Below are 25,928 nucleotides of genomic sequence, written 5' to 3'. Positions count from 1 at the left end.
CTCGTAACTCGACTTGTAACGACTGTGTGGATTTTTGGACTATTAACAGCTACCGTTCACTGTTCACAGTGTTATTCTTTTGTACGAAAAAGTTATTATTGTTTTACATCTAGCCAATACTAACGTCTACGATTTTCGAATATCCGACATGTATTGTAATATACTTAAAGCGTTTATGATATTTATTAATAGTTTGTTGCAGATTTTTGTTTTCTACTTGTCTGTGTATGCAATTCAGTTAAATCATTATATGTAAGCTTGCCATGTCTGAATACGTATTTATATGATCTGGTTTCTAGGAAATTGTCAAAACAGCTGTATTTTAATCAGTAACATTCACTTTAATAATGAAAACAACAAAATTACATTAATATTTAAATCACAGTTTTACGAATGGTAACTATCATCAAATATTTGTCCTATACCTAGCAATCTGCCTTAGAGAATCGTGATCGTGAATACCCCGATGTGTGGCAAAGTCACGTTTTTACCTGAACAAAAGAAAATACCACGACGTTCATGCAAATATTGTGCCACATTGAAGGTAAATTAATATTTGCAGCTGCAATTTTGCACGTCCAAAAATGTATGCAATTTTGGCCACAGTTATTTTTATTTTATTGGATGTACAGTCAATTGAGACAATATATAATATAAGCATGATGTTTAAAAATACCTTTTTAAGAATATTTTATTTAAAAATGATGGGTCTCCCAGAATATCTATCATCATATAATATGTATTATTATAGTCGGAAAAATGACTTTATTCTTTTTAATTGCCTTCGTAATGTTGTTTGGAACGCTATTTTCCACTTCGTTAAAATCTTAGGGTTTATTGTACGGTTTATTGGTAACGACTTCGCGTCTTATTGGACTTTTATTTTCCTTTGTATCGATATTTCTTGTTTATTTTTCGAAAGCCTCCGTGGAACTGGTCGCAGTCATTGAATATAGTTTGCATCGCGTGACAATACGATTTTTATTTAGCGTCGATGGCGACTTCGTGACTTACAAGACACGAAAGAAGAAAAAAAGTCGTGTGTCGTGCCTTGGCGACTATCTAAAACCTACTTACCTTAAGTTTGACCTATCCTTAATTATTATCAAACAGATTCAAAGAAAAGTTTGTATCGCTGGAAGGCTCCATATAATAGAGGCGGTAGTTGTTTGTTTAGAATCCACTTTAATTACCATCAAAAGATAAAACTCCGGAGCTATAAGCGTTCTTAATTCTGATTTATAGTCTCCGCATGCTGTTATTATAAAGTAGTAGTTATGTCTACCATAATAGCCGAATCCCCTTTAAATTTAACGTATGTAAACCATAATTTCAATTAACTCATTCTTTTAGGAAATAAAAGCTTTGTTGAGTTACAATAAAGATAAGAAACTTCGCAGAAATCTTGGGCTTATAACGAGCTATTGTACATATATCTGCCATCTTATACGGTAACGGCTAAAGTAAATTACTCCTTGCAGATGTTTCATTTGTGATATGAATACAACGTACTTCTGGTAAAGAGAAATTATTGTTGATTATTTAATGGAAAATAAGATTGGTGTTACCCAGAGACAGAGATGCCTTAGACTGATTGAAGGCAATTCAAATTCAAGAGCTTATACGAAGACGCTTGTTGGGATAATACGAGCAATCTATCTCGCGGTAGTCGACTCTCCATGATGGATCGCTGATGGGCTCACGACTTGTTCTTTGTTGTTTTGCTTCATTGATAATACACGTCAAGACGCTTGTTCAATCGTATTAGAGCCTTGTTATCCTTCGATTTTTTCTATGTTCATCAGAATTATTTTTTCCTTCAACGCTCGTATTAATATTTAATGAAGAACTGTTTTAGATTTTCAGTTAAATAAGGAGCGTCTCATTATGATCATATTTTATTATATCTATTATCAGTCAAGGACCAATTAAACGGAAAAAAATAGAAGCTGTCTTCGAAATTTGATTTAATCGAGAGTCGTTAACAACGTGCATGTTCTCTATCGGCTCTTCAGCGATAACATTCTACTTCGTGCGTAGGTTTTCAATGTAGAAGATATAATCTCATATAATGTCATAGTATTATAGGTTGTCTTTTCCAGCTTTCACCGACGCGTCAGCGAGTAACCAATGGGCGTTGTTGTGACAGCCTCCCACGATAAACTCGATGTTTATGCGCGCACGCCGCCCGCCATGTTTGTTTTATCTCGATCCACTGTTCGTTCGTGTTAATAAATGTCTCGTATTGGAAAAAATCTTATCATCCTTTTTTTTCGTTCGCCGTATGTTTTATTTAGACATCGGTTATTAATAATAATGGATCCTTCGGGGTCGTAAGATCAAAATTTAAGATCTCTACGTGTAGGCACTTTTTACGTTTGTTTGTTTTTTGTAGAGTCAGTTGTGTGGGTCTTTTTATTGTTTTTTCGAACAGGGGACGCGCTGGTTCGTGTTGGTGTTTTATATTCAAAACAGATGCTAACCCACGACGATGACTGGAAATTAATTTAATTTGTTTTTATTTGTTATTCGTTTTAAATTATTCTCATGTTTAAACATTCCCACATTATAATTTATTACTCAGGAATTTGGAAAAAGGGATAAAAAAAATTATCGTAGATTTTTAAATACTTTCATTAGGTATACTAGATAAATGTAATCAAATTTTTTTTTGTACTTACAGTAATGACTTTTAACTTTTACTAAGTACCTATTAACGAAACACATTCAGTTCTGGTCTACTAAACGCGTATTACGCCTTGTTAGCGCGGCGCGTCGAATCGTCAAGTTCGGGAACAGCAACGGATATGCATTGTGCTTCATTCCATCACGGAAATTAGTTGAAAAGCGTGTAATTATCTAATCACCTATCACTCGTGTAAACTCTGAATTCGTCCTACAGTAAAAAGAGTTTTTGTATTCTCTAAATACTAGTTTTGACATATACAATCGTATTTTTCAATTGAATTGTATTGATAATGATACTGATTTCTGACTTGGTTACAGGCACGTTTTAAATACATTCGATCATAAATTTTCATTCGTGATATGAAAGCTGTACCTACTAACGCGAGCTCGGCGGGCGGTGCCAGAGGCTACGGTCGTTTCGACTTATTCTTTTTGCCCATTGTTTACTTTACTGGCGATGTAAAATTTTTATGATTTTCATCATAACTGATGGCGGTGTAAATTATTTTCTGAACGCCTGCCAACTCGATAATTCTCGGTTGTGGATACGATTCCTTACGATTGCTCCTTTATTTATGGTACGAGTCGTTTGGGCGTTCGATTACATGATTAACTTTGGGTCGCGTTTTGTTGCCGTGAGTCATACATTTGATATATAAATACAGGCTACTTGAATCAAGTTTAACATGTTTCTATATTCTTGATCTAAGAGAGTAATGTCTTCGCCAATTTTTTTTTCAAATAAGTTTGAGTATTTCAATATAATAATTAACTTATTGAGGCTTCCTCAATTTCACTTCAGTAGAAAGTATGTTGTCGCCAGATATATGGTATGTTACGCTAAAGCGGACCCCTTGACATGTACGTACGTTTCCTAATCTACTCTCTTCAAAAAATAATATTGAATAGTCTACCTTTTATATTAAAAACTAAACAGTTTTAGTTACACTTACTAACCAACAAACAAGGTGCAAGGCATCATATGCTAGAAATAAAATTTCAGTAAGAGTAATTTGATATCTTTTTATCACATTCTTCACTGATTCATATAACCCTTCTAAGTTCTAAATCAAACACCCTACACTTGCTTCTGTACATTTTGATGTCGATACAAATCCGTCGTCTAATGTGTGACGAGATAATATTTGCTCAGCGTTATTTGAAAAGCGTGTTCGTGTGTTTTGTTATTGGACACCTCAACTCGACTCGGTTTCTATTTGAATTATAGAAATGCCTGCAACGGGTGTTTTCAGAACTTGCTCTAACACGCTTTGTATATAACTAGGAACATTTTAACTTTTGTTCTTTACGAAAGTTCCCAGTAATACTTAAGTTTTGTTTAGCTCTTACTGAGAACAGTGATTTGCGCACGCAGCATTGCGTAAAATTAGGCATTACATTACTTAAGCATATTGTTCTGAATTATCAAAGTATATCGATGTTTATTCGTTAGATTCTGATGAGCCGCTATATATGTATCCAACTTTATAACTTATGTGTTGATATAAACCTTGGTTTTGTCAACTCTTTTAAAATTAAGAATCTATTAAATAATTTAATTTTTTGAAAAGTATTATTTTTAATAACCAATTTATTTATTTTTTAATTTTATTTATATTTACATAGACGTAATAAATATTTGAAATTAAAATAATGTATTTAATTGACAGTTTTATTTTGCTGTTTATTCTTATCTTAAGGTAGGTATTTTCTACAGTTATAACATTATTAAACTGCCTTACAGCGGTTGCTTTATGAGTAATCCGAATCAATTGAATAGTATAGCTGGTATCGTTCAAACATCTATTTCCGTATGTATAATAAACCCCGGTAGTCGGTCTGATAATGTTCCGAATATACGTCTTATCGTTTATTGATAAATGGGTCAAAAATAAATCTCGTATCGTAATAATATGTTTCTTTGATAACAAATCGTTTAACATGAAGGGCTACCGTGCGATAACCTCGCAAGGATCTGCTTAATCCTATGGCTACTGATAAGCTGATATCTTGTCTGCTTGGTAGTGCACGTGGGCTGACTTAATAATTGAGTCTTAACGACGCCAGAGAGAAATTCGTGTTTCGGGGTGCCTAGTTAATCTCTCGTTTGAAAGCAAGTCACGAAAAGTTTTTTCAATCTTCACATATTTCGTTTAAATGTGGAGAAGTATAGGTACGCTTTTTTTGGTAGTTATGACTTTCTGATTCGGTGATGTAGAGTGGACAGAATACGTGAATCGTAAGCTAATATTGCGGGTACAAGTCGGGGCAAGTACCTCTGAATTTCATGTACTTAAATTGCGACTAAAATAATGAAGAGATTACGTGGATGATAAAAAGGTTATCGTACAATATAAGTGCATATTATATTTATTAAGGTACCTATTGACATATAATTTTACGAAACAGTAACTATCTTAGTAATTTCACTGGTTCTTCACTGTAAAATCTACATCTGGAACCAATAGTAACTTTAAATTGAATTTAATCTTTGATAAAGGATAAAGATTAAATCGATAGTATATTTCGAATACCTTCTTTTAACTGTAAAAAAATAAGTATTAATAATGTGATTTCAATGTTAATTATATAATGGAGAATATTGAAAATACGTTCGTAACTTTAAAATTTAAACTAGCTAAAAACAAATTAATTATTAATAAAAAACAAATACAATATATACGTGACCGTATAAAAATTACAAAGAGGAAAAATTTTAATATGAATACAAGACTGCAATGCGCCATAATAATTAATTTCGCCTGATTTAACCGTGTTGATAAACATTAACGATTCTGTTGACACCCCAACGAGACAGGAACATAACTCCGTCTGACTTAATTTTCAACAGTGTCATGTCGTATATTTCGTATACTCAAAACTACACTCGATTTCGCGTTCCGTAATTTAATCCTTAAGGACTTACTAATTGACACACTAAATGAGATCTTAAGCCGCTGATTTAAAATCGAAATTCCATAAACACGTAATCGTTAAAAACATTGAGTCGATCCTTTTAATGTTATGTATAAACATAACTCTTAATACGATGTGAGTTTGTTTTGATAGGTTCGTTCGCTCTATAAAATTTGAGTTTAACATCACAGTTCCTGTAATGTTTATCCATTCGCGATGCGATTCAGCGACAGGTGGATTATGTTTGCTTATAAAGAAACACTTGCCCAAGATATAAATCCGTCGTCGACGTACTCGATGTGTGGAGGATCGTAAACAGACGTGTTTGTTTTATTACCGTGCATTTTGTTACTTTACTACAGATAACGTATTTAGTTATAGTTTTAGTGATTATCACTTTTATTTGGTCGGATCCTATAAAATAAATGTTTCAAATATTTCCATTTCCATGCTTATATTTAAAAAAGCGATTACAATAGAAAATAATTATCCACGAGGAGTTAGTCAAAAGCGATGCTATATAGAACGCTTCGTAAGTTTCGAAGTATCTATAAACGATAAGAAAGAATAATTGCTGTTTCCATTTTCCGTCAACTTAATAATTAAGTATCGAATGAGCTGTCGGTTTTCGTTTCGGTGCACATAATTAAGGGTGGCATTCAATGAACATCTGTGTTTGGTGCGCAAAAAAAAAATCAGGAAAGATTCCGACTGTCAAACTAATTCGATGGGATTAGCCGGGCGTCAGGAACGCGAGCAAAAAGGAACATCCATCAACACGCAGCTCAGAGATATTTTTAAACTGTACAAGGACAGTTCGAAGGTTTCCAGCGTACGATTTACATTGCTGACTGTAACCATTTATCATTAACAAATGTTTTAATCAGACGTCAATGTATACGACGTATAGTGATTAATTTGAAACATTTATTATAGAGATAAAAGAAATTATCCTTGACTAATTTATCCGCACGAGTGAATCCGGTATCACAGTACAAGGTGATTATATAGATTAATTGCTCTTTTTAATTTGCATCGTGTGGATCATTTTTATTTGTTTTTGAGTATTTATTATTTGAAATAATATTATTATGTAAATTTCTGTTAAAGTTCAAAGTTTTAATATAATATGCAAATTAATAAATTAAATAATAGGAATGATGACACTGAACGTTACTGAATTTAATTAGATTGTAGGGATTTGTGGCAAGTCCGTCGGGGTAAGTACCACCCAGTCATCATATATTCTACCGCCATACAGCAATACTGAGTATTGTTGTGATGTGTGAATGAGCCAGTGTGTAGTTACATTGGCTCACTCACACATCCGACCGGAACAAGGGACAGGTACAAGGGCCAAAACACGTTAGTTCCCAAGGGTTATATAACAATCACTTACCATCAAGTGGTCCATTTCCCAGTTTGCTTGCCTATTACATAAAAAAAGATATATATATATATATATATATATATATAAGATAACACATATATGTATTTACAACATATGTATATGTATAAAATAATCTCTTTTAGTATTACAGCTGTTAATGTTCGGTATATCAAATATGCGAGAACGTGAAGTAACAGTTTAATTGCGCAATTTACTCAGGGTGTATTTGTAATTTCATTGCTGTAATTATTAGGGAGACGCGTAATGGCATACACCAAAAGTACTACCTACTCAGGGATAATATAAGATACTATAAGCTCTGTCGAGATTAAGATTCGATGTTTAAATAATATATTAAAATCTATACAATATTTGGTATAAAGCAAGCTTGAACTTTAAGAAAGGACATAGGCTACTTTTTATGCCTAACACATACACAAGCGAAGCCGCGGGCGAGAGTAAAAGCGTCTAGAAAAATATAAAAGATGACGTCATTTCTTACTTCTATACAATAAATGTTTCCCGATAACAGCGACATGGTCACTGTTTATTTGATATAAAATTATATCAAGATTTAGAAAGTTTTGGAATTAAAAATAAAAGATGGGCCGTGTGAGCACGTAATTGCTTAAAAGTAGCTTTGTAATAATTATTTCATCATCTACTTTACTAACGACGACGAGTACTTTTATATATAATTGTAATATAATTAATCATAACACATAGTTTCCGACTTCGCAAAATTAATTCATCCCTCCTGGCATATGAGATATATATATATATATATTTATTTATTGGAGTAGTCTTTACAAGTCTGAATCATTATTTTACAGAAATATGTATGTATGTATGTGTTTCTTAACTCAGTAGTTACTTTTTTTCAACATTTGAGATACATTATGTTAGTTAAATACAATATATGTAATATATCCTGTCTGAAAATCAACAACTATTAATTCCACGCTTTTTTGCCATCTGCTTATGTACATATATAATCTTGCATTGAATATTATGCCTTATTTATAAAATAATGTTTTTTAACAAATAATTTGAATGTGTGATTCGCCAAAATTAAAAATATATAATATTATATAATATAAGTCGACAATTTAACTGGCCTATGAATAAATTTAAACTTCATGTCGAAAAAACATTGACATATAAAACTCCTTGCTCACCTACACACTATATAAATAATAAATATACAAAGAAAATATGAGCTGATAAACATGGATATAATGGAGGATAAATTATAAATTAGTTTTATTTAATTAGTATTTTCGGTTCTTTACATTCTTCGAGTTGAAATTTCATATATCTGTAACTTAGTGTATAGAATTTATCGCAGATGTTCACAAACAATAGCAAATAACACAATAACATCGTAAATATTTAACTGGTTTCTCTATATAATTGATTGACTGACAGTTCTACTGATATTTGTAATAACTTATATCAATGTTATCGACGTTGATATAACAATTAAAAGGTCAAACTGTTTCAAATACATTATCCTTTGATATAAATAAAGATAATTAATATTCCGATATATTGAAATAGTCCTCTGTATGAAATACATTCCCGTGAAAGGCGATCGTTTAATTTTCTTATATTTTAATAATAATCTTAATGTTTCAATGCTCAGGTATTCGGCATATAGATTTAATGAACACAGTGAGCCAATAGCATGGAATTCCAAGAATTGTGTTTTTAAATTATTTTACTTTAATATATTCCAATGTGATTTCATCTCGACATCGAGCTATACCAGTTGATTTTGTCACCAGTTGAACTGCCACTCCTGGCATTGTCATCTGATTTTAAAACACCTGTTAGATATACTTAGGCAATACTTACTATTTTTATTTCTGTTTATGTTTGTAATCAATATTTTGAGAAATAATAGACAAATTTTTAGTTGCTAAACACAAAACAACTTTGCACCTCAATTCATCGTAAAGAGGTTTTCACTTTTAAAGGGCTTAGTGGTACGTTTTGAACGGAGCGAATCTTGTTAGGGACAAAAACAGATCCTATTACCATGTTTCCGGGACACTTATTCTCAATGTTTTACTTATACACCTGAATACACTACGTTCAGATAAATAACCACGAGATTTTAACGGTTGAATTGAGTCCACAAATTACTTTTAAAAAAAATAAAGTGGCACGGTTACATTTTTTCAACCATAACGAGATTGTGGGTCCTATTACGGTGTAATCAAACCAAGTGCTTTTAAACAGAATCGTAAATTGCTAAAAAATATCATATTGTTATGTTGTTAAAAAAAAAAAACAATTTATTTTGGCATATCTGGATTGTACAGATTACCATTACTATGAATCAGAATTATTTGTAAATCTACAGCCATATTTTTACAGCTAAGTAAAACTACTTTAACAAAAAGTTTTTGTAAATGTTTAATACGTATCTGTACATATATAGCATATTCTATCCACAAGTGAAGTAAAGACAAATGAACAAATTTGACGTGATGTCTTTGGTCGACCTCTTGAATAATCTACGCTATGTATTGTGTATTCGCTAAAAATATGGTGTTCTGAATTTCGTTAAGTTGTTATCGGAACTTTGAAAATAAAATTAAAATAGATATAAAAAGAAGTGGAACATTGTTGTATTTTAAATTAAAATATAATGATATAATAATATATTACAAAATTACATGGAATATGTAATTCTAAGGATTGTTTATCTTTACTGTTTGTTTGATTGGATACATAATGGTTTACATAATGTATATATATTTCAGATGATTTTGTGTCTCGGTACATCTCTTATATTTGATATAAAATATAATACAGTAATATTTTAAAGATTCGGTATACATATTCGAAATTTCCAAATTGCCACCATCGTTTAAAAAACCTATTCGTTTTCGTCACCATAAAAGGCTGTATTTCAAAAATGTCTTTAAAATGTTTTTATTTAACTTCACGAGGTAGTAGGTAAACAGAATTTTATGTCAATTCCACCAAATCGATAGAGATGAATTTGCTCAAGCACTTGGTGTTGGTGACTATACTGCAATACTATGTATTGTCATTTGTATATAACCTTTTCAAATTAATTGTTTTTGCGTGAATACGACAAAAATAAGAAAATCTTATTTGGTAAAAAATTCAATGTCCGTGATATGTATTTAATATCTATAATGTGCAATTTAACAACACATAATTTCTCCAAAATTAGACGTCATCCCATTTGGCAAGTGTTCATTACACTTCGAAATCTAGATGAAATTGGAAACTTGCCGGCCAGAAAAGCGTTATGTAAATGTGTGTTAATAACAATAATTTCGTTTTTATTATTCATATAAGATAACTTTATGAAAATATAGTAATTTTATAATTATTTTTTAGTATTCAAATATTAACAGTTTATGTCTTAAGGTAAAAAAAAATATAATAATATTTGTATATTAAAACAGTTTATTTATCACTTTACGATGTTTAATCTGTATCAAAGAAATTAACGCGCCATTAGGAGGACATATTTCTATTTCCTGAGAACGTTTTTAAAATATACCCAGTATGTTAATCATGATAATGTTCATTTTATAAACAGGAATCTATATGTAGCCTTATATAGCTTGTCTCCCTTCTAGAAAAAGGCCTCTTTAGACAAATGCTAGCGCTTATCCAACCAGTCAATTAATTAAAAAAAATATATGTTTTTGTCTTCTGTACGAATATTAATGTTCACAGCTTAAATATTTTTTAAAAATACGATAATACTCTTACAAAAAACGATGATGAATAGTGATGTCATTGACCCTATGTAAACAATTTGTTAATTCAACGTTCTGTTCCACGCCTTAGAACATTAAGACGATGTGTTCCGGTATCGGCCAATAAAACTGTCGCCATTGCTACACGTAGCGCCTAAAAACATGTTTTTATGCATTCTCGAAGATTTTTACTGGACACGAAAACGCTATTCTTAGCACGTTATGTACATTTTATGATAACTATTATCATGCACGCTTATTGGATACGGTGGAGTTATAAAATGTTAAACAGTTTGTTTAGCGGTTTCCCGGTGTACTTGAGCCGCTGGGTTATTGTGCATTCTCAGTCTATCGTGGAATATCTGGCGCGCATAATGCAGCAGTGCGGAAGAAATAATAAACGGCAGCATTTTTCGTCCCCTCCACGAACCCTCTGCGGACTGAAGTGCATAACTTCGCACACCTTTATTTACCGTCACCTCTGCACTTTGTTTTATTTCTTACACGCCTCGTCCGCATAATTCCACTGTAATGCCTTCGCTATGCCCTAAAATTCATCCATCGCCTCCGCAGAGGGGACGCTTTCTTTACGAAATATCAGCCGCTTTTGTGCGACGCTCTATTTTGTTCATTCTTTATAAACGATTTTTTGTACGAATGTAATGAATGCTTTATTCGTAGGTGCGAACCTTGAATGGCAAAGATTTCTCGGCTATTGAAGATTTTATTACGCCAGTCGCTTTAGCATCTCAGTGTAGAGCGAGCGATAAGCAACATAAGTAATAACGTTAGAAATTAGTTTGTTTAAAGTAAAAAAGAGGCGCCATCCGAAGAAGCCTGGGTTATCTCTAGTTATTTATCGTATCAAGTGTTTCGTTTTTTTAACGTCGCCGCATCAAAGACGCCGCGCACGGTAGCAAGCTTCTGCAACCACTTTTGCTTATACGGGAATGCAGAAGTATTTTCGTGAAATCTAATCATAAAAATGTATTTATAATTCTAGGCGACTATTAAATTTTTTAACTGATTTAACATTAGATTTCAACGAAGTCGGTAATATATTATTAAATTTAGAGTTACCTATTTCTTGCGACATCACGACATCAGATAAGGGATTTCTGTGTATTCTTAAACCGGTTATGTTTCGAAAGTTTGATGTAATTGACGTATGATATTAACTAACAATGTTTATCTAGTTAGCTTAATAATAACCCGTACATAAATCGAATTAAATGTACGTGATAGTTTAAGCGTGGAACCAATTTGTCGCGGCGATACGACGCCTGCGTTGACTAACTGCTTTGCATACAAACTACCGCATATGTGATTATATAACACCTAAGACTCGTAAACGCCTAATCGTCCTTATCGTGTCTGGAATAAACAAATAACCATTAGCGGTGTTAAAATTATAAATTGACCATTCCATTTGCATGTGCGGCGACACTGCCGACGAAACCAAATTCTACAAACTTGTTTGGAGAGGACACCGTAATTTATTATTATAATGTTTAATAATGTGCCATAAGCCGAATGACGCCCAAAATAATCAAAAGAACCGGTCACAATATTTAAATTGTTAATTTTTTTTATAGTACCCGTATCATATAGTTATTATGTCACAAAATTTAAATACAGAAAATGACATATTTTAATAGCTAAGTAGGTACGAACTTTCCAAGAATATATTTTACTTTTATTAAACTTTAAATAACTGAAATACAATTGTTTTTAAAACTCCTTAATTCCTAAACAATAATGATTAATCTCAAAATGCAGCGGGTAGCAGTTAAAAATACGACTTTAATAAAATTTTAATGATGAAACTCGATAGGATCATAATGCGTGCTCTTGACTTGTACGACTTCACAGAAATCATACAGTCGTATCAGATCATATTTTAGGTAGAACTGACAGCTACAGTAATTTAACTGTCTGAATTTGTAACATGACCACATCCGACTAATTATGGAAGATTACAATTCAAACAAACAATTTGTGGACAAAACAAATTAAATATTTGTATGTATTTGAGATAAATTACAAGTAGTTTAGTCAGGAGCCGACTGCGGTAGATTACCATATCTTTGTACGTACTTCTCCTCAAACATGAATTAAAAAGGTTTTTTGGTTTCCCATGATTCGTGGACAGGTGGCAGTAGTCGGCGTCTTTGTGCTTTGATGTCGCCGCCATAAAACTCGTGCGATTTGATCCTTTTTTACAATATTTTTTTAGTGTTATTGATGGGTATTGGTTTAATGCCGGTTGTACTTGAATAGATTCGGTTTCAACTTACTACGGTCAATGTTTTTATACATGAGTTGTTGGAACGTTTTGCAATTTATAGCGGGGGTTTCGTCTTATTGTTTCTTCAATCTGATATTCTAAGAATATAGTTTAGTCCTGCAGTTCCTGTCGTTATTTGTGGTAAATTAAAGTGAAACAAAACCGTCAGTATCTCTAAAGGAAGTTTGAAAATTTTTCTCTTTAGCTTGCAATAAAGTGACCGATTCTTGAGAACTATATATTTCTACAGTATATTTGAGAAATAATTAGTAAACATTTGTATTATTTCGTTTAACCTGTAAAATTCTTTGTTAACAGGACTAACAGCGGAATTGTTCTACGTTCGAGACGGACAGATCAACTCTTATGCGCTGAACTTCGTGGTTCCCGTGCCGGCGACCATAGGAGAGCTGCATTTCACATGGCAGAGCCTCACGCGAAGACCGGTAACTATAATAGTTTTTACATATTGGTTTTTAAGACTCGCCAATAATCTTGTCATTGCTTTCGCCGTATTTTACTCGTATTTATTTATTAGATACTTTGTTTTGTGAGTGATTGAGTCAATACTTACAATTTTTATTTATTAATTTTAATATTTTAATAGTTTTCTAATAAATTTAAAGTTGTTAAATTAGTAAGTAAGTTTTGCTGTTTGTATGCAAATATAATTTAATTTGTTTTTGATGTAAAATTACACCAAACTTTCGATAACGAATGGGCAAAATTTTCACTAATATCTTACTTACTATTTTGTTCACAATTATAAGTATAGGTACATATATGTATATATACGTACATACATGTTTAAGTGATCCAAGAAGACTCATTTCAAAATCACACTGTACCCACAGTTACGTGATAGAATAACAAACAGTGCTTTAATAGACACTCTACACCGAAAGGAATTACGATAGCTATTAACCCCTAACAATATATTGTATATGGCTAATGGCGCACAGTGAGCTAACGGTAGAGGAATTTGTAATATATTAGGCAGCGTTAACTAACCGAATGATACCTCTATGGCCCTACAAAACAATGGATCGGATGACAGCTTAGGCGTTATAATGTTCTTAAACGTGAATTGAATACTAGGTAGGTACTCTGTAATCCAATTTAAATGTTATTAAACAAAATGTTTCATGCAAAAATAGCTCATGTGATCATAACATAAGTCTCAAAGTAGTCTTAGCTAATTCAAATTAGTTGATACGATAATACTTTTTTTCTTTTAGAGTCGAAAAAGTTTCACACTTTATTGAAGTGCGGTATACTTTGATTTAATTAGGTTAGAGAAATATTTTTCCGACTCGCCTTCAGTCGCCATGTTCGTTCGCTTTTCTCATGATAATTCCAGACCTTATTTGAATTTTAGATAGCTTGAATAAGTTCCGATAAGACTAACTTGTTCTTGTTGAAACAATTATAGGTCCCATAATTGCTGTTACTTTCCTCATTTGCATTTCGTTTACAAAAAAGTTTAATTTTATCTTTTTAGTAAAATCTGAATACTATCACTGTTGAGTTGATCAAAACTGCAATCCAATTACTGAAAATCTTGTGATTCGTGCTTATACTTGAGTATTTTCCATAACAATATAAGTAGTTCGGAATATATTTGAATTTCAAATGTCAATTTGTTTATAAAACGAAATGGTATATAGTTATTATTTTAATATAAAACATACGCCTGTTATGCAAATACTGCTTGAGCGGATCTCAGCGCAGACGGCAGTTTGTTTGTTCTGCATCAATAATCAAATATTATGTGCATTTATTTACTTAAATCGATGCAAAATGAAATAAGAAAGCTGAAGTTTAAGGGATCAAATCTCACATCCGCTGTGAGCGCTGCTCATGGATTAATCTTTGTTTGTAAAACATACCTATTTGAAGAATACGCGGTATTATACTACACGGCTTTCATACCAAAATTATTTTATTGTAATAAGGGTTTATAATTTAGTCAAATAAATAATAAGAAAAAGGTACGCTAGATTTTATTAGAATTTACTATTCATTTCAAATAACAGAAACGTCAAGATGGTATATAAAATATTATAATAATATGTATAATAAAAATAACAATTGAATGAATGACCGATCACTGGGTTGTTAGTTGTTATATTTTCTGCGCTGGCGGTCGAAGGTTCCGTCCACGGTTATAACAATTCTGCAGATCTTCATATTGTGTTGTACACGGATCAAAACCCGAGGACACCCTAGTGATGGTCGTCGAGTATGCACTATAAATAATTTGGTACTATAAATATATAATTAATTATTATCACTTAAAAATACTCTTTTTTATTATTTAAATAAAATTCGTCGTTTAATTGCATTCGATACATTTGTATCAATAAAAGCATCTGCCTTTTAAAGTGTCATTCAAACAAGTTAATTATGGCAAGTTCGTTTCGTGCTCGTGATCACCACCCAGGTTCGTGGTTTTACAGGTTATTTTATAAATATATTTTCCTTTTTAGTTGAAAATATAAATAAATTTGTTTTAAAATTCACGTTTAAACACTTTTTTCCTCTCTATTGCTCTATTTATTTTGAAAAAGTTGCGTAGTATTATTTAAAATTTTGAGCCAACTTAAGAGCTGGAAACAAAAAGGAAATATTTTATTACGGACATTTAATAAATAACAATATAGAAAATTTTTAATTCAACCGCGTTCGGGGCATGTAATTTAGCGAGACATGAAAAAGAGTTTTAATTTTTTAGTTTCTTTAAATGGTTAAGAGCGCGCAAATTTGCCATAAAACCATAAAAGTAAGCATACTTCGTACAAATACAGAAAACCTTAAGATGCTATGCATTTGTGTACGGAACAGTTGGTGTAAAAGTTTCGACACGAGTTCAGGAGCTATGATGCTGCAGATGTCTTCTACATTTTCTATATATGTATGTTTAAAAATAAAAAGTAAAAAAATATTATAATTACATTACAGTTGTTCATATGAAATGAAAAATTATAAACTTGTAAAGCAGTTTTGAGTAAGTTACGTAATTTGTTTATCTCAAATCCGAGCGCCGATCTAAGACGATAATAATTGTATTCGGTTTATTCTTTGTTGAGAGTCGGCCCCTTTGAATAGTCAGCAAATATTTATTAAACGGTTACTCGCTGCGATGAGCGGTTACTATTGTCTGTCCGAGCCGACTCCCGAGTGATAATGTTTAATTAGAGGCCACGGTGTCGCACCTACGTTTACGAGCCTTCGCATGCCTGATGAAGGCAAAGGGCCCGCGGCGAAACTGTTTGCCTATTTGTTTTATAATTCATGTGCCGCACCATGATTAGGTAGATTGTAATGAGGGTGTTGAGAATTACATGCGGCTCGTTACGCGGTAAAATGAATGGTTTTTTCCGACTAACAATATTTGTTTTATGATAGTAAAGTATGGCTTTGCAGTAAGCGTTCTGTTAAATGATTTTAGATTTATAGTTCTTGGGTTATGGATTAGTGACACAAATCCAAAGTCGATAGAAGGTTAAGATTATTATAGACACCATATAAGATATGTCCGTGATCACGCAATGGGTCACCGACATTTGATCCGCTTGACATGGCCGTGGGTCGCATCTCGTTTAGGTTCGCCCGTCCGTCCGTCAATCGCAGTGATACAGTTATATCGTGATATGTTGGGCCGTTAGGTATGCACGATCATTTATTGCTGCCTTTTAGGGGGAATGTGTCATCGTATTTGGTTACGAATTATATGTTATGCACATAAATTATAGTTTAGGTCACTATAGATTCTACTACATATTTTAATACTTGTACTTGTTATACGTTATTTAAGATATTTATTTGAATGCGTTTATCTCTTGTTGTTGCAGTTACCATATATATTACACGTAGACTTGGGAAAAAACGAAGAAGTATTACACACACCGACGTTTAACATTTCAAGCACGGGTTTTGTGCCTACGGAACCACAAACTTGGAGAGTAGATTTGCCATGTACGGGCACTGTTTCCGCCGAAGTGGCCGTCACCATATCTCTCAACGTGTCCACCGGTTCTTCCTCGACCGCTTTGCTTTTCCGACGACGAAAAATATGTCTTAAAGAAGCCCATAGGCCAGCTGTAAGAGTGGATAGCGTGCCGCATGCAGCAACGTCTGCTGATATATTCTATGCAGGCGCAGGATGTGCTGGAGGTGCACTCTTAATCGCTGCCGTCGCTGCTACAGCGTGCAGGGTACGAGCGAGAAAGCTTCGCAGAGCACGGAGTGACGAACAAGATGGTCATGCATTTCTACCTGATTCTTCTTGTAAGTCTGCCGCTAGTTACACTAGCTATCGACGACCTACTTCCCTACCCGCTGCGGCAGCGGAGGAAAGAGCTAGAGATTTGCAACAGAGAATATCCGAACTGACAATACAAAGATGTCGAGTTAGATTGCGATCAGTGGCAATGGAAGGGACGTTTGGCAGAGTGTATAAAGGAACATATGCTGACGAAGAGGGTAGAGAGCAAGAAGTTCTAGTTAAGACCGTAGCTGAACATGCGTCTCAAGTTCAGGTAAACTATTAATAACAGCGTAAATATGATTATTATTTTAATAAATTATGACGCAATTTTGTTTTTATGTTTGCAATAATGAAGTGTAAAAATACTTTAGTTAATTCTTATTTTTTCGATATAGGTATCGCTTTTACTCCAAGAAGGCTGCATGTTGTACGGACTTCATCACGAGCGCGTCTTGTCTGTACTCGGCGTCAGTATCGAAGATCAAACTGCTCCATTCTTACTCTATCCTTGGAGTACTACCTGGAGGAATTTGAAGCAATTCCTGTTAGCGTGTAGAGGAGTGGGATTCGGTGTTGCGGCAAACGGACCGCCTCCACCACCATTGACCACACAACATGTTGTCAGGATGGCATTACATGCGTTAGATGGCTTGGCCTATTTGCACTCCCAGCACGTTCTGCACAAGGACATCTCAGCAAGAAATTGCATGTAAGTATCAAATTATTTTGACTGCCTTGTGGTTTTTGGTTGGATTGAAAAGAGTCATGTCAACTTTTAACCTCGTGCTGGCCAAGGGATGTTTCTTGTTAAGCTCATTCATTCATACAATTACAGTCCAAATCCTTTTTTCAACAGTATTTTAAAATACTGCTGTTTTAGTGTTTCATGTACATATTATGGAACTACAGCGGAAATAGAACAATCGAACGATAATGATACTATATTGTATGATGATATGTATAATTTGAATTTTGTTAACAGTGTGGATGAGAATCTTCGAGTGATGATAGCGGATAACGCGTTGTCACGCGATCTTTTCCCCGGCGATTATCATTGTTTGGGCGACAACGAAAACCGGCCGATCAAATGGTTGGCTCTTGAAGCATTATCAAAGAAGCAATTCAGCCCCTCGTCGGATGTATGGGCACTTGGAGTATTACTATGGGAGCTGACCACTTTAGCTCACCAGCCGTATGCTGAAGTAGATCCGTTTGAAGTTGCTGCATATCTGCGGGACGGTTACCGATTGCAGCAGCCAGCGAATTGTCCAGACGAACTGTGAGTACATTTGTAAAAGTTACAAGAATACAAAAACAAGTTTTATTAAGATTAATCATTTGTTATACTTTTGATTTTTGGGCGATTAGTTGTAAATGTTTTGTCTTCTTCTTTCGAATGTCAAACCAATATTTACAAAAAGATGAAGTTTTATTAAATCACCCGCTAGTTTTTAGCCGGTGATTTGTTTAAAACTAGTATATAAGTCATATATGTATTTGATTTTAACTTTGAAATTATTAAAATGTATGAATTTACTACTTGTACTTTTAACACAGGCACAATCAACAATCCATTCCATATATAAATAATTATAATGTCAATTTATTTTAGGTAGTCTAAGTTTGTCATTTAATTGTAAAAATAAAACATACTATTATTTTTCCTTCCTAGATTCGCTGTAATGGCTTACTGCTGGGCGATGTCTCCCGACGACCGACCCACTTTGCCGCAACTACAAATTTTCCTACGAGACTTCCACACGCAATTAACGAGATTCGTCTAAGACATTCCTTACATAAAAAAAAAACAATCCAAAGACGACAATAATATACATAGTTAGTGAAATAGTGAAAGAATATAGTGGACATAAAAGAGGCCTTAATATGCCCTAAGTGACATTCTAAAAAGAATTTATAGTGACGAGTATTAAAATGAAGCACGGAGATGAAAGAGACTGATTTAATAGTGATTATTGAATTGTAAATTATACGTTTCATATATCACGGTCGTTACATATTTTTTGTTTCTATTTCGTCAACGATTTCTCCAACAATAAAACTCGAAGCTTTCACAATATGTAATATTTTTTTGCCGCGGGATAAATAAATCAACTTTACGATCGGCTTGTGTAAGTTTCTTAAGACGAACGAAAATATTGCATAATGTTTCTGCTTTTATATAAATAGATCAGTATTAACGGAATAGAAAGAAAAAAATGTGGCATTTATATTATATGTATTGTAATTATAATTTCAAACCTCACTACTGCCATATTAGGATAAAAGAATATATGTAAATATTGTTAGTTTAAACATTTAAATACGTATATTGAATGTGCCTCGGACTTTATGAAAGATATAGAATTTTATTGCTGTTCTGTTGAAATATTGAAGTTTCGATTAAGTCTGTATTTGAATTTTTAATACCTTGTTTCGATATAATTGTAAAATAATGGACATTCAATGTAAATTTTTCAGTGTGGCAACATTTTCTTATCTAAATAATTTATTGTCTGTCTGAAATTTTTCATACACAGGTCAGTATTAAATACGATTATAGCATGTTATTAAAAATTAAAAAAGTATACGATGACTTAACTAAACATCGAACTTACATACATAATATTTTACAAGATCTCTTGTATTAAAATTACTTTTGCAACGAAATTACGATTTTATTTTTATTGGTATCTGTGAAGTACCAAAAATTAAAAGAATTAACTCTCGTTCAGTGCCAACGTATACTCCCATACTCCAACCACAATTACAGATTTACTATCGGTTAACAGTTTAGTCAAATTGCTAATAAGTAACTAAAATATTCCATATATTCTATCAAATATATATCGATTACAATTCGAATGATTCGATTCGCCCACAAATATAATCGATCAAAAACTGTCAAATAAAAAATGTAATAAAGACTAAACTATTGACCGATTTAAATTTAGAACTGAAAATTTAATAACATACGAATAATACCTATAGGTATGTAAGACCATTTGAAATTTCAAACGATGTCGAAGGCCTAACAAGTTCTGCTACTGATTATTTTGACATTTAAAACGGAATTAATTATAAGATACAATTTATGTTGCATTACAACTATAATATCCATTTCAAATAGCATGGGTACTGTGACATTTGATTAATAACATCTTACGCGTGTTGTATTCCGTAACAATAAAAACTCGGTTTTAATTTCCATTTTTAATTATATATTTTTTTTTAATTCTACGTAATTGTTCCAACTTTAATTATAAACATACAAAACTATATTAATTTGGCCGTGAATGGTTTTTTTTGCCTTTCAAAGGCTGACACTATAAAGTCGTTAAATACGATATAATATTTCATAATAAAAGAGTTAAAAAAAAATTAAGGATTTCTTTTGAATGTCATACATTTGAATTAATTGTTACGAATACTCGGTGGAGTCGTGAAAAATGATTCTTCATTCTTCGCGACTTGGTAAATGCTATTAAAATAAATTGTTTTATTGATTCGCAATCAACAATTCACATAAGAGATTATGTATATGTTGAATATTGTAGTGATAAATAGGTGAAAAATTTATATTAAATTCATATTTTTTGTCACTCAATTATTTTTGTCTTGTATTTAAATTAGCACTTCATCGCTAGAAAAGTCCTAAATGTCACCCTATCCATGCTGTGAGAAAAGAGTACAACGAATAATATTTTTTATTGACATTTGTTTTTTTTTTAATCTGTCGAAATTTGACAATTTATTTTATCCATCTGGTTTGCCACCAATTTTGATAGTAGTGGTGACAGGAATTAATAAAACAGTATTGTTATTTCGTAAGTACATGTAAAGTATTGATTTAAAAATAAATTTTAGATAAGGTTGTAAACACTAGATTTTCCATTTGTCAACAATTAGTGTGACGTGACCTTAATATGATCTAATTCATGTATCTTCGAGTTATTTATACATTACTTAAGGCAGCTGTTATAAATATTAAATAGATTTGTATATTTGTAAATACTGTGCAAACGTTATGTCAATATACGAGTGAATATATTAATATGTTTTTGTTACCCTCTTTACTCCCTTGATGCCTTTTATTTTTAATCTAATAAAATGGAATTAAAATATTTACAACATTAAAGTTAAAGACAAAAACACGTACAGCTAGACACCATAAATACACGCATCTCTAAGAACTGCCCCCGGGCTTCTAATATCAATGACTCATTTAAAAAAATATATATATTAATATTTTTCAAGTGACCGATAAAAACTTTATTTATTTTATTTTATTTATTAATTAAACATTATTTTGATTTTTACAAACATACATTTCAGTTATATTAATTTTTTGTACAAATAGTTTTTGCCGAATCTGTTTATCCGTTCTCAACGGGGACTATACAGTTGTGCAGCCTGTGTATGATATATTTTAGTGCACAAATACAAATGCACTTTCAATGCGATAAAACGGCAATCATGATCGAAGGGAGTTCTGACGCGGGACTAACTACGAGCCTACACTGATAATTTTGCTATTGAGATAAGTCCATCTTAAAACAATTTAATTATCTTGTCTGATTAAATATACTACTATAACTTGTTACTAATTTTTAATTAATTACTTTGTTATTAATAGAAAATGTTTCAATAATTGTTCATGAAGAATCGCTATTTACTATTGTACCATCGTACATGTATAATGCAATTATCATTCCCTTCATCTTACAAAGCAGAAAAACAACATAGATGTGTTATGTGTGTACAGATCTAGACCCAGTGTCAGTAAGTACAAAAATAATTATAAAATTGCTCTGATAATTTATATGATTACGTACATATGTAATAAATTAAAAAAATAATATTAATCCTTTTCGCTAGACTCATCAGTATTTCTTATAGAACAGGTGACATGAGTCAGATGAGATGAATTATAAAATACAGTTTGCGCAACTGGAACAAATGAAGAATTTGTAAAGGCTCAATATTTTTTCACTCTATTATAAACTAAATTACTTTTGATTCTAAGTAGCACTTTTACTAATGTGTATAAATATGGTCACATGTCTTTAATAAAGTTGAAAATGTGAGTAAATATATAGATTAAAGCATATCAAATGTGATTAGGTATTTAATTATAAATTACGTTATAAAATACTAGTTTTCGTCCGCGGGTTCGCTCGTTTTGTAGGGATTGTTTGGTCGCGTTTTAGTTAAATGCTGGTAGCGTTTTAAATTACTGAATTTAAAATAATATGAAAAAAAAAATTCAAACTATTTTTATATCAAAACATATTTTCCAGACAAGACACTAATTGGTAGCTCTAGGAGCCTCCAAGGTCATCGTTCTGATATGCTCTACGTTGATATCGTTTTGTGTGTTTATAATAAAAATAAAAGTACTTAGAACATCTACAGTATGCTTTAGATGTCTTGTAGGCCCCGGCGAGATTCGAACTCACGATCTCCTGTTTACTAGACAGGCGCTTTAACCAACTAAGCCACGGCGCCTCTGTATCAATTGACGAAATAAGCAATCATCTACCTAGTTGTTTTTTTTTATAATTATAGATTCTCAATTTGTTGTTTTATTTTGCAGAAGTATTTATCGTTCAAATACATTAATCATATATAATTATAAATAATTATGTTGTTTAAACACTGGCTTCAGCTCGTGACTAAAAATACATGTCGAACCAAACTGGTTTCATTCATTTAAAGAGTACGAAATATATTATATATACTTATTATATATGTACAGTAAGATGGTATTATATTACTAATTCATTTTCTCATAAGTTAATGTTAACGATTTACTCTTAATTATTTGTTTCTAGATATTATTATATTTCTTTTAGCAGCATTTTGTCAAATGTTCTTATACAATTATATTAATTTTGTATTTATAAGCGCATTGAGTAGAATAATTAATAATGTCGAATAACACATTTATAATATTCCATTTCTGTATTTTTTTATTCGTTGGTTACTACTTAAGCTTTTTATATCTTAGTGACATTCCAATATTTAGTGACCGATGTGTACATAACCTATATTAATATTATACTTTGTAAGATTTCTTTGAAAATATTATTTTCAGGTTTGTACGGACTCCAGCAGAACGAAAAAATCTTTGGGTGAAATAGCCTCCTTATTTACGTTTTTTTACAATTGACTTTACTTAACTCTACTCTTAGATACCTGCGTATAATTAACAAATGAAATGGGCAAAACTGCGGGACACAGCTAGTCAAATATTTGAAATAAATAACCTCAATTCTGAGAGGTCTCCGTTATTAGTTATTACAGGTACCTATTACAGTTATTAAAGTAACTTACTAGCTTTTTTGTATTTTTGTTTATTTTATTACTTGTTTTTGTGTCGTGATGCATTGATAGGTCATTAAATAGCATGCGAGAGAGAAATGCCATTTCACACTGTGTTGGGCGGCACAAAGTTGCTGCACGGGTAATTTTCGCTTCACCGATAACGCTCCAAGCTAAAGAAGACTTGAAGAATGACTTCCGACAGGAGTTGGTTTTGTAAAACTGACCGTTTCATTATATACCTAAGGTGTGATTAAACGCGGACACTTTTCGAACTCGAACTAACTTCAAAGCGGAAAATACGTACTGCTTACCGTGTAATGTTATTACGATAAACTAAGTATATATTCAGACAGTCGATTATTGAGTTTGTTTATCTTATCTATTTGATTAATATTCTTTAGACGCGCTAGCTGGAATCAAATTCCAGTAACATTAATTTTTTTGTTTCAATATGTAGCTGTATTTTTTGCTCTTTTCGAAACAATGAGCAGTTCTTGAGAAGATGCTGACTATTCCATTGTGTCTACAGATATAAAATGGTTTATAGCATATTTGTGAACAAGGTGATTAAAAACACGATTGTAATAATCGTTATAATAGCTTTGATGTGTACAGGCGTTAATGCGATGATTCGCGATGTAATGGTACTTATAGAGCATTTAAAGCGTCATGGTATGTTCGATTTTACAAGATACTTTTTTCAAGCTTTTAATGTTTAATAAGGTATAAATAATAAATAATTTGTTACACAGTTTTAGATATGATCATCAACACAATTCATTATTAAATATCTTACGTGATGACTTACTGGTTCTTGTATGAAGTAACCATATTATTGTTTTTGATATACCTACGTATGTAAATAAATATATGTATTGAACAGAAAAAAAAAAATGTTTTCTGATATAACAACAATCTAAAACCACCTATCATTTTAATATTTTTTAATTAAACGTATTAAAAATTGACATTTTTGACAGCTGACAAATTAAGTCCCTTTTATCTGATAATTTATCGCACAATTTATATCATCATATATACTTATACATATATTACTGTATAATTCTAACAATATCCGGTATACCTTAAGATTATATTTTATTAATTTATTTATAAATCCTACTAACTGAATATACTTAGTCACGACACAAAAATATAATATATATACAGTACATAACATTACTTTTAATGTTTTTCCATTAACAGGTGAACTCAACATGCGCAACACAATATTAAGTTAACCCATAATAACTGTTACAAAAAAATAATGTTTATTTTTCGATCATACTAAATTATCTTAAAATTATACTAATATTAAAAAAAACTATGAGCAAAACTGAAAGGGTAAAACTTATTACCAATAATAAATCTGGCAACATTGAATGCTATCAAAACTTGTAAAAGAATGTCGAATTGTAAAAAAAATACGCTGGAACGTGACATTGGCGAAATAACTCTGCACAAATAAAAGCCAAAATAAAAAAAATGCAATTTAGATTATTTATAATAAGTGTTATAGGTTAGATTATATCAGTATGCTTATGAGAAGATAATACACATTGAAGTCTGCGTCCCACTATAACGGACAGGGTACTGGTTTTTTATTGGAATTATGACCAATCGGCCAGGAGTTCTACATACCCCGCCAACTATGAACGTGGGAAATGCAGTGCTTTTTTTCAGCTTCGAAAAAAGTAAAAGCTTGCTTGCAATTAAACTGAACTGGTCTCTTATATGAAATATTGAATGGTTCATTTGTAAAATTTACGATCTCGCTCAAGTAAGGTTCAAGATGTGCGGGGGTGCTGAGCCTGAAGACAGTGCGATACGGTTTTAAAACGTTTCACAATCAAGATCGCTTTAAATATGCATACTATTATAATCGCTCATTTAATCTAGTAATTATTTTTGGTTATATCAAAATGTTACACGTTGATGTAGAGATTTTAATTTATAAATTTGTTTATATAATTGGGAAATTTGTTTAATGCTTGATTAAAAAAAATATTTTTTTACTTATTAGGTTTAATTTTAAACCGCAGTAATTGGTTCGTTATTTATAAGACGTGTATTTTGGACAAGACAAATGTAGCAGTCGTGGCCGAGCGGTTAAGGCGTCTGACTAGAAATCAGATTCCCTCTGGGAGCGTAGGTTCGAATCCTACCGACTGCGAAATATTTTTATTTTCAATTTCATTTTATGTTAAATATATCACGTGTATAACGATTATAGAGACGTTTATATTATCTAATATCGTTTTATGGTGGTCGTAACCCACTCGTAGATAAAAGGAGAATTTTATT

At 31.9% G+C, this 25,928-nt stretch overlaps 1 protein-coding gene and 2 non-coding genes across 3 annotated transcripts in view; 2 read left to right on the top strand and 1 right to left on the bottom strand.

Moving 5' to 3' along the window:
• LOC113401386 (tyrosine-protein kinase Drl) overlaps positions 1–21,347 on the top strand; it is a 31,648-nt gene extending 10,301 nt beyond the window's left edge. The window contains exons 2-6 of the mRNA XM_026641289.2: positions 13,349–13,476; positions 16,885–17,571; positions 17,696–18,009; positions 18,283–18,579; positions 18,973–21,347. Coding sequence (XP_026497074.1) covers positions 13,349–13,476; positions 16,885–17,571; positions 17,696–18,009; positions 18,283–18,579; positions 18,973–19,084 — 1,538 coding nt within the window. The 3' untranslated portion in view covers positions 19,085–21,347. The remainder of the gene's footprint in view (positions 1–13,348; positions 13,477–16,884; positions 17,572–17,695; positions 18,010–18,282; positions 18,580–18,972) is intronic.
• Positions 21,348–22,731: 1,384 nt separating this feature from the next.
• Positions 22,732–22,805, bottom strand: Trnat-agu (transfer RNA threonine (anticodon AGU)). Its single transcript has one exon. It is a non-coding gene; the product is annotated as a tRNA-Thr (tRNA).
• A 2,910-nt stretch (positions 22,806–25,715) lies between these two features.
• On the top strand, positions 25,716–25,797 carry Trnas-aga (transfer RNA serine (anticodon AGA)). The gene has a single exon. It is a non-coding gene; the product is annotated as a tRNA-Ser (tRNA).
• Positions 25,798–25,928: the final 131 nt, after the last annotated feature.

This window comes from Vanessa tameamea, chromosome 2 (assembly GCF_037043105.1).
Source record: "Vanessa tameamea isolate UH-Manoa-2023 chromosome 2, ilVanTame1 primary haplotype, whole genome shotgun sequence".
NCBI classification, from domain to species: domain Eukaryota; kingdom Metazoa; phylum Arthropoda; class Insecta; order Lepidoptera; family Nymphalidae; genus Vanessa; species Vanessa tameamea.
Note: the sequence above shows the minus strand (reverse complement) of the source record. Positions and strands in the feature narration are given on the sequence as shown.